General features: G+C 47.4%; 1 protein-coding gene across 5 annotated transcripts; it reads right to left on the reverse strand.

Annotated features, from left to right (window-relative positions):
* Positions 1-235: 235 nt before the first annotated feature.
* On the reverse strand, positions 236-5,116 carry ITPRIPL1 (ITPRIP like 1). 5 transcript variants are annotated; one of them, XM_045446998.1, is made up of 3 exons: positions 4,612-5,116; positions 4,343-4,455; positions 236-3,502 (listed from the first exon to the last, which is right to left on the reverse strand). In XM_045446998.1, exon 3 carries the CDS (start codon positions 3,486-3,488, stop codon positions 1,845-1,847), a length of 1,644 nt encoding a protein of 547 aa, XP_045302954.1. In that variant the 5' UTR covers positions 3,489-3,502; positions 4,343-4,455; positions 4,612-5,116; the 3' UTR covers positions 236-1,844. The 5 variants fall into 5 exon arrangements, with proteins under 5 accessions (XP_045302954.1, XP_045302955.1, XP_045302956.1 ...); XM_045446999.1 differs by having other exon boundaries at positions 236-3,781; XM_045447000.1 differs by lacking the exon at positions 4,343-4,455.
* Between the last annotated feature and the right edge of the window lie 4,771 nt (positions 5,117-9,887).

Genomic DNA, 9,887 nt, shown 5'->3' on the forward strand with positions numbered 1-9,887 from the left:
TGTAGTCTTTTAAATTGGCTGATATTTTGGTTTGGGCACCATGAAAATGAATAACATTCTGAATTATTCTTTCCTGGCTACTGGCCATGCCACTGGGAAACCTCAGGGCAGACTGGTTCAAGGTGCATTGAGAAACAGCAGGATGTACTGGATGAAGCTATCAGGAGAACATGAACATCTTGGGAACAGGCATGTGAGAATACTGGTCTTCTGTGTGTGTTATGTAGATTCCAACTGACACACAAAATAACTTCCTTTATTGATTCAGAACTAAAACATCAACACATTGTTTTCTAAACAAAAAGAATACGGATGTTTCTAAAACATCAAAATCCCAACGAGCATGGAACCAACCATCACTGCATCTTAGCTTGAAAGCAGTACCTGGCAGGTGTCAGCAGATAACATGGGAGCACAGCCATTAATGTGTGGTAGGAGCCTCAAATATTGACTCGCATCAGCTTCTGGGACATAAATTTGTAATTTAATTTTGCCATGGGAGGGGTGTGGAAACAGCAAAAGCCCACAAGGCCAGCATCTAAACCCCCCTGTGATCAAGTTAAATGTGTGGCCAGGTTCTCCTCCCCAGATCTTCCTGGCATGCAGGGAAGGAACAGCATTGTTATTTCCAAAACAACCACACCCACAACTACAGTCACTTTTCTTAAGGCTCCTCATCAGGATGCCCAGGTTTTTGAAAGAAGGGAAAAATCCACCAATCGTATCTTCAGAATCACGACTTTGTTGGAGCTGGACTGCTCCACAGTCCCTTCCTGTCCGACCCTGGCAACGGGCCTGGATTGTGATGATCCTGCTTTGCAAAACCGCAAACATAGTTCAAAAAACTCCCTTTGTCATCGTTGAAAAGAGAATACAAAGGCATTAACAGACTGAGAAAAAGCACGGCTACACATGGGGGTTAAACCTTTTCATTTGACAAAACAAATGGCTCCCTTTAGAAACACTAATTGTTCATCTCAGAGCCACCCGCCCCCCACCCCGCCAAAAAAAAAGACTGTCCTCTGTAAGGGTTTTATAACATTGGTTCCAGGCTTGAGAAGCTTGTTAGATGCTGGCTATGTCATTAATTTTAGTAAATACACTAAATTTACTAGATTTACACAATTATGAAATAGATCACCATTGACTTAATATTTGTGAATCAGTGCTAATGAATTCTTTGGCTAGTAGTGGGAGTTTTCTTTCAGATTCATAAAAACAGCTGTATTATATTCTACTTCATATATTATATGAAAATAGGGCTAAATTAAGAAAAAGGAAAACAAACATCTTGGTTATATCTTCAAATAGAGAAGGTCTGAAAAATTAGATCCTAACATACGAGCAATTGCCTTCACAGGTATTTAGGATAAAATGATGCGCTGTCAGCTTGGATGTGAATTAAACTAACAGTTCAACCAGGAAACCAGGTTGCAAGGAATGTTGCTGGGAGTCATTCACAAAAAGGAATAAGCTGCGACGGAGGTATTCTCTGGTTCTCTTTCACTTCCAGTGTTGATACAAAACACAACTTCACAGGCCGCCTCTGGATTTCAACTCTAGCTGCAAGATCCTCCTAGAACACCCGCTTCCCTGGGCCCTCTTTGGGTCATGCTAAAAGGCAGGAGAAGAAAACCTCAGAAGACACACTGTAGATCAGACCCTACAGGTTGGACCCCATCCTTATGAGCACTTCGGGTACCCCGTAAAGTGTCTTCATCTATCATAGCCCCCCCACTGGCAAGGTAAACATCACACATACCACTGACGTGTCCTGAAACATAAACTCTTTGGCAGCCTGAGGAATCAGAAATACCTTCTCCCCTTTTTTAATGGCCTTTACATTAATGTGCCCCAGCCAATGGGGCACAGGGCAGCGTTTTCACTTGGGTCAGAAGGTTGTGGAATTCTTCCACTGCCTGTGAGTGTGCCATGGGGTTTAGCACCAGGTGTTGGAAGAGATTGACAGGCTCGGCATTCCGAAATGTCTTAGGGATCGGGATGGTCAGGGGCAGGAAGGTGTTACCAATGAGGAAATGATGGAGGGACCGTTGCTGGAGGCCACGGCCCAAGAACCAGAGGATGTCCTGGAGCCGCTGGGAGAGCATGCTGTGCTGCCAGTCTGTTAGGGGCAGCCGCAGCAACAGGTGCATGAGGGCCGTTTTGAAGTGGTAAGAGGTGAGGATAGGACGAGATGCTCCCTGGGGTAAGCTCTGAAGGTCCCGGAGACTTAAAATGATCTGGAGGCACTTGAGGTGGCAGGTGTTCTCCGGAACAAAACGCCCTACCAGCTTCAGGAACAAGTGTTCACAGGCTGCAAAGGACTCAGGCCAGTCCACACTGGTGAGCTGTTCCTGGTCAGGAGCCTGACTCACCAAGTAGACCAACGTGTCTTCCCGTTGCACCCCCAGAATCAAGTGGATCGAGAGAAAGCGGCCTGAGCGGTAGTCCAGCCTGAGCTTGCAGGAGGTGGTAGACGGTGGGAGGCTGAGCTTAAAGTCATACTTGTGGGCCACAAGGGCCCAGGCATTGCCCACCATGTTCCGGAACCACTGTACTGTCTTGCACACGTCCAGGTGGGAGCCAGTGCAGAGAGCCACCTTGATGGTGCTGCTACACTTGCTTAGGAGAGCCGAGTGATCCCTGTGGTGGTGCACCAGGCACAGCACATCCCCCAGAATCTTCTCACGCTTGCACACACATTCCGACTCCACCAGCACAGAGCCACAGCGGCGGCCTAGGGTCGGATCCCTCATCTCCAGCACAAACATAGTGCCCTGCGGAGGGATAATGGGCACCAGGATATCAAATTTCTGAGTCTTGTGAAGGGTTCCCCATTTCTCAAAGGCAGCCCCGATGCCCAGGCAGTCCTCCAGCTGTGGGTGAGCCTCCCGGCGGCTGAGCACCCGACAGGCCTCAATGAGGTCATCCACAAAGCTCTCTACGAATTCGCAGGTGCAGGACAGATCACGGGTGACATTCTGGACGTAGTGTTTGTAAAAGGATTCCAGGGCCTCCCTCGAGGGGAAGTCAGTAAGCCAGTTATAGGAGGTGACGGGCACAACACGGACTTCCTCCTCCTCCTCATCGCTGCTGGAATCAAAGGCCGGCTCATGCTGCATGTTCTGTCGCAGGAGCTCAAAGACGAGAAAAAGGCAGAAGAGGCCAGCATTCCACAGGTTTCCCAGAAGCCAGCCCAGGGGCCCCTCCTGGCCATCAGCCCGGAATGGCCACCCCATGTCTTGCTTCCCCAACACTAACTGGTCACTGGATGTGTCTCCTCTCCAGAAGTTCTCTGCCTTCTGCTTCTGCTCAGCTGCCCGCTTTCTCTCTTCAAACTCTAGCTCCAACTGGCGCATCTCCTCGCTCATCCGCTTCTCCAGCTGCCGACTTCTGGCTAGTGTGTCCAGGTCCATCCGGTCGCTGACCATCAAGGGGTGGTGAACAACATACATCACTGCCAGGAACAGAAGGCTTATCACAGCCATGGAGGCCTCTGCATCTGGAGAAGTTAGGAGGGTGGGAGTCAGTGGTGATCTTCGGGATTCATCTGCTCTCCAGTGCGTACTCCCCAGAGCCCTGGAACCCCAAATCCTGGAAGGTACTCAGGACAAACAGAAAGCTCACAGAGCTGGGCATGGACAGAGCAAGGGTCTGCCCAGGAGGTGGTCTGGGAGAAATGGGGTCAGCAAGATGTGCCACTCAGTCTTTCTGCTTTCCTTCCACATGGTGTGGGTGGTATTTAGGCTTCCAGAGTATGGACACAGGACTGTTTTCATTCCTGTGTAGAATAGGGAGGGGGACCCTTGTGGTAGGGTGGCCTCACCCGACTCATCAGTCCACCGTGGGCACCAGGAAGGCACCGTGCCCTGCTGATCCCAGAGGGCCTTCCACTGGCAGAAAGTACTGATCTTCCTGGGCAACACCTTTCCTCTTGCCAGGCAGCCAACCCCAGGCCCCCAGCTGTAGCATCCCACTTCTGTGACTTCACAATCCTCATTCTGCTCACCCTGTGTCATCAGACCACTCAGTCTCTCCTCCCTCGTGCCCAGTGGGGCAACTGCCAGTGGGCACCAGGGAGGCACAGTCCTGCCATCCTCCTCTCCACTGATTCCTGCTGTGCTCTCTCTCTGAGGTCCTAAGGTTTATTATGCTGTATGCCCCTTCTTCGATGGGCCAGACGCAGAGGCAGGGAAGGCTCCACCTCTCAGCCCAGGAAAGTTCATGAAGAACCAGCTGCCCAAAGCCACTTGACAGTCAGCAGTCATCGGATCCTCTGCCTCCCCACCCACCACGAGGCCGGAAGCTTCTTGCATTCACCCCCACAAATTACTGGGCTTACCGAGATTACGAGATTACGAAGGACTATGCCGTGTGGGCGCTGAAGCCAGGTGGAGGGACTCTCCTCCCTTTGGAACTTGGCCTTGCTTAGTCTCACTGCCCGCTCCAGGAGCTCTGTTAAAATTTACAAGGTACGGGGCTGGGCTGTGGTTCAAAGCAGGGTGCCCCCTCCCATTCATAACTTCCCCAAATTCCACGCCCAGAGATCTCTATTCCCATCCGCCTACCCTTCTGGGGGTTTCTCCCAGGACTTGGGGCCAGGTTACTCACCGTCGGTGTTAGCGGGAACACGGTCTTAAAGAGACAGTGCGGCCTGACCGCCCCCGCCTTTTTCCCGGCGGGGTGGGAGCTCCGTGTGCCTCGCCGGGGCCGCCCGGGGGAGTAGCCCCTCTCTCCTCTCCCGGGGAACGCACCATCTTGTCCGAGGGCCCGATTGCCAGTGCGCGGCCCGCCTGGGAGACCCCACCGCGCCGGGCGCCGCTCCGTGGGCGCCGGCCCCGCACCGCGGATCCCGCCGTCCAGGCTCCGCCCCTCCCAAGCTCCTCCTACCCCAACCCCACCGCCCAGCGCGCAGCGGGAGCGCCGCCCTGGGGCCCCGGTGGCCCTGATCGCGTACGCGCGCCTTCCGTCCGCCGCCCCGACTCCCGCGGGGTCGTGTGCAGAGCGGAGGGGTTGCGGTCTCGGACTCACAGCCGAGGGGCGCGCACGTCCCCGGGGGTGGTGCCACGGGCAACTGCAGTGCCGGTTGCCGGCTTCACGCAGCTCGGTTCGCCGAGGATATACTTACTGGGAATTTGGAACGCACCGTACATGTACAGCGAAGAGGATCGTGGCATGACTAGGAATTGACGGGTGGGGGGGACAGTGCGCGTCATTCCCTCTTCGGGTTCGTCCTGCGCAAAACGGCACAGGAGCTGAGGTGTGTCGACAAGGTCCATAAGGTGCCTCTCACCCCCAGCCCACGCCCAGGCTCAGGTGTCTTTCCCCACCTCCTTTCTCCTATGGAGGTGGTTGTCATTAAAGGACCAGACAGAACGCAAAGACCTGGCTTGAGGCCTTACTTGTCACTCACTACGTAGGAGTAAGAATCTTAAACCTCCGAGGTAGCTCTGTTGATGAGATGGCGTAAAAAGGAAAACTTCATGAAGTGTGGAAACTGGACAAGATTTATAATACACTAAGATATCCCAACAGAAGGGATTTCCCAGAGAGGCTGAAGAACCCCCAGCCTTCCTGTCCTGCGTCAGCTAACCAAGGAGAAAAGGAAGTGATATCTTTCCATGCTTATTAACCAAAGTCCTTCTTCCGGAAGACAGTCAAGTTTCAGGCCTCCTTATCCAGTGGCAATGTAGAGGTGGCCCCAAACAACTTGGACAGTGCTTCCAAAAACACTTATTTTCCTGTGGAGGAGGAAAGACTGTCTTCTGGCTGACCAGAAGTTCCAAAGTTAATTTTTATGAACTTGAGGGCTACTACCAGTAAGCATTAGTGCTATCAGGCAGTGACAATGAAATTTTCTATTATTTTTTTATGACAACGTTGGGATGAAAAAAAAATACATTTCAGGGTGTGCGAAACAATGGTGTTTAAAGCCACATGTTTAAAAATGTGTCATGATCAAATAAGGGTTTGTTTCAAAAGTGATTGTCATGTCAGAAGACATTTGCTCGTTCGTGCTCATGAAGTTGGTTGCTATAGCAGATAAACTCCAAGCTGGAGAAATAGTCATCCATGTAAATATCACACTTAAAGCAGCAAGAAGCCCTCTAGCAGTGAACATTTCTTGGCCTGTTTTTGGTGATTTTTCTTCTTCAGCATAATGTGAAGTGATTGCTGGCTTAGTGGGATTAAAAGAAAATCGAGTCACTTGGACACCTTGGCATTGATGCTAATTGGTGATTGTACACAAATGACATGAGGAAACTGGCAGTGGCCACTCATTTTAACAATTGAATTCCACTGTGGTGGGATTGACCCTTGTCAAGGAAGGAAACATGGTAGTTTCCCCCCCAAATAGTTTTATTTTTATCATTGGAAAATAAGACCTAGAACGTAAGTACCTTCATAACCTATGTACGATTCTGCCTCTTGGCCTGCAAAACCTAAAATGTGTTTGAGACTATTAGTGTTTTTGGGGGCACCTGGCTGGCTCAGTTGGAGAAGTATGTGACTCTTGATCTCAGGGTCATGAGTTCGAGCCCCACATTGGGTGCAGGGATAACTTAAATAAACAAAAGTAAAAATAAAGACTATTAGTGTTTTGGTGAGAAGAGTTGCTCAAAGAATTGAGAATGTGGGTAGAAACATCAATAATCAATATAGGGGCTCCTGGGTGGTTCAGTCAGTTAAGCGTCCAACTCGTGATCTCAGCTCAGGTCTTGATCCCAGGGTCATGAGTTTGAGCCCCGTGTTGGGCTCTGTGCTGGGCATGAAGCCTACTTTAAAAAAAAAAAAAAAAAGAAATCAATTTAAAAAACAGGTCACATGATTCTGAGTGATTTTTGGTGCTGGGCATGAAGCCTACTTAAAAAAAAAAGAAATCAATTGAAAAACAGGTCACATGATTCTGAGTGATTTTTCTTTGGCTTGATGAATCGGCAAATGTTACTAATACTGCTCAGTTATTGCTGTTTTTTGTTGTTGTTGTTGTTTGTTGGTTTTTGAGAGAGAGAGAGAGAATCCCAGCAGGGGCAGTCCCAAGATGGGCTTAGCTGAAACGGGGCTCATGTTTTACCTGAAGGCGGACTCGTGTTCACCAGATGCGGGGCTTGAACTCACAAACCATGATATCATGACTTGAACAGAAGTCAGATGCTCAACAGCTGAGGCACCCAGGCGCCTGAGTTGCTGCTGTTTATTCAGGAAGCCAATGCAGAGTTTGCAATTACTGAAGAATTAGACTTTATGAATAGTCTGCATGGGACAACTACAGGCAGGAATATTTATTTAAAAAAATTTTTTTAATCTCTATTTATTTTTGAGAGAGAGAGAGAGGAGAGACAGAGTGCGACTGGGGGAGGAATGGAGAAAGAGGGAGACACAGGATCTGAAGCAGGCTCCAGGCTCTGAGCTGTCAGCACAGAGCCCAATGCAGGGCTCAAACTCATGAACTGTGAGATCATGACCTGAGCTGAAGTTGGACGCTTAACCAACTGAGCCACCCAGGTGCCCCAAGAATATTTCAAACCTGAGAAAACACTAATTCAGTACAACCTGACGTGGAATCTGTTAATATATGTTACAACCGATGGTAATAAAAAACACAGAACAGAAAAAGGCTTAGATAGGCAAATTTACAAAGCTTGCGAAAATGTCAGGTGTTTGAAGCCTATGGTTATTCGTCATATTATTCATTGGCAGGTACTTTGTGGAAAATATTTGAATCTGTCATGTATTTGTGAACCACTAGTGTCAATGGTAAACTTTGTTCATTCTCATGAACTTAAAAATCGTCAGTTCTGGGAAGTTCCATCAGAAATAGATACTGAGTGGGGCGCCTGGGTGGCGCAGTCGGTTAAGCGTCCGACTTCAGCCAGGTCACGATCTCGCGGTCCAGGAGTTCGAGCCCCGTGTCAGGCTCTGGGCTGATGGCTCAGAGCCTGGAGCCTGTTTCCGATTCTGTGTCTCCCTCTCTCTCTGCCCCTCCCCCGTTCATGCTCTGTCTCTCTCTGTCCCAAAAATAAATAAACGTTGAAAAAAAAATTTTTTTAAGAAATAGATACTGGGTATCTTGACTTGCCCTACCATCATTATCAGTTTACAATCTTTTCGAGCTTGGGGATGAGATTAAAATTTTTCTAAACAAGGGGCACCTGGGTGGCTCAGTCGGCTTAAGCATCCGACTTTGGCTCGGGTCATGATCTCACAGTTGGTGGGTTCAAGCCCTGCATCAGGCTCCCCGCTGACAGTGCAGAGCCTGCTTAGGATTCTCTTTCTCCCTCTCTCTCTGCCCCTCCCCTGCTCATGTTTTTTTTTTTTTTTTTCTCTCTCTCTCTCTCTCTCAAAATAAACTTAAAAAAATGTAAAACACATTTTTTTCTAAACAAGAACTGCCCTCAGCTAGTCTTATCAAACACTGAACGACTTTGGAAATCAGCTTTTTGTTGTAGGTTTGAGACTGTTTCTTAATGAAGTCAACACAAATTTACAAGTCAAAATGGCATTTACATATGAAATTTATTCTCGGACCAAATCATTTTAACAAACAGTCACAAGTAATACCAAGCTGCTTTTTACACTTCCAGCACTGTCAAAAGATTAAACAAGAAGCAAGATGTCCATTCCTACTTAAATTTGTAGCAGATATATTTTCTGAGCTCAAACTACAGTTCCAGCAGAGTTAGTCAGACATCAGTGCAAGTGGAAAGAATACTTCTATATTTCAAAATCCATTTAACTTTGCAATTGAGGATCTTCCACACAATCTTCAATTAGAAGTCATTAATCTGGGGGGCACCTGGGTGGCTTAGTTGGTTAAGCTTCCAACTTCAGCTCAGGTCATGATCTTGCCATTCGTGAGTTCAACCCCGCCTCCAGCTCTGTGCTGACAGCTCAGAGCCTGGAGCCTGCTTCAGATTCTGTGTCTCCCTCTCTCTCTGCTCTTCACCCACTCACACACTGTCTCTCTCTCTCAAAAATAAGTAAACATTAAAAAAAATTTTTTTAAAGAAGTGATTAACTGGGGGGTGCCTGGGTGGCTCAGTGGTTAAGTGTCCGATTCTTGATCTTGGCTCAGGTCATGATCTCAAAGTTCATGAGACTGAGCCCCGGATCCAGCTTTGCACTAACAGTGTGGAGACTGCTTGGGATTCTCACTCTCCCTCCTTCCCTCTTTCTCTCTTCCCTACCCAACTCATGCTCTCTCTCTCTCTCTCAAAATAAATAAACATTTAAGAAAAAGAATTGATTAATCTGTAGTGTAATGACATACTAAAAAGGCAAGTAAGAATCTAATATAAGAATGCTTTCAATTTAATATGAATACATTTATATTAATTCATAATATGAATATGTTCAAATTAATATTTAATATGTTGTGGATTAATATATCAATTTTTGTTAGTAACTATTGAAAAACATTTTCAAAGAGGCGTAATATCTCATTACATATCAGCATTAACAGATGAATATTTGCAATCAATGTGGATGATAGGAAACATACACTTTGAGCCCTAATTAAGTGACATGTTATTTCCAAAAAATAAAGGAATTCCATTCTTTTCATTAGTAGCCCCATATTACAAAAAAAAAAAAATGCACTTAATAATTATTATTGTACTTTGAGTTTTGTCAATAGAATTTTGTGGAAATGTATTTTCTCTCTTGTTATGTAAACGCCTACATAACATCCATGATTCTGCCTCTTGGCTGGTAAACACTAAAACATTTACTATCTAGATGGCCATTTACAGAAAAAGTCAAGTGTCCTTTACTCTTTTTTTTAATGTTTATTGATTCATTTTGAGAGAGAGCGCGCGAGCAGAGTGCAAGCAGGGAAGGGGCAAAGAGGGAGAGAGAGAATCCCAAGCAGGCTCCATGCTGTCAGC

This window comes from Leopardus geoffroyi, chromosome A3 (genome assembly GCF_018350155.1).
Source record: "Leopardus geoffroyi isolate Oge1 chromosome A3, O.geoffroyi_Oge1_pat1.0, whole genome shotgun sequence".
Lineage (NCBI taxonomy): Eukaryota > Metazoa > Chordata > Mammalia > Carnivora > Felidae > Leopardus > Leopardus geoffroyi.

Coding starts and splice junctions, on each gene's coding strand:
- ITPRIPL1 (XM_045446997.1), bottom strand. CDS start 4,019: ATGACACAGGGTGAGCAGAATGAGGATTGTGAAGTCACAGAAGTGGGA. Junction 3,503..3,826: donor ACGGTGGACTGATGAGTCGG/GTGAGGCCACCC, acceptor TAACTTCTCCAG/ATGCAGAGGCCTCCATGGCT.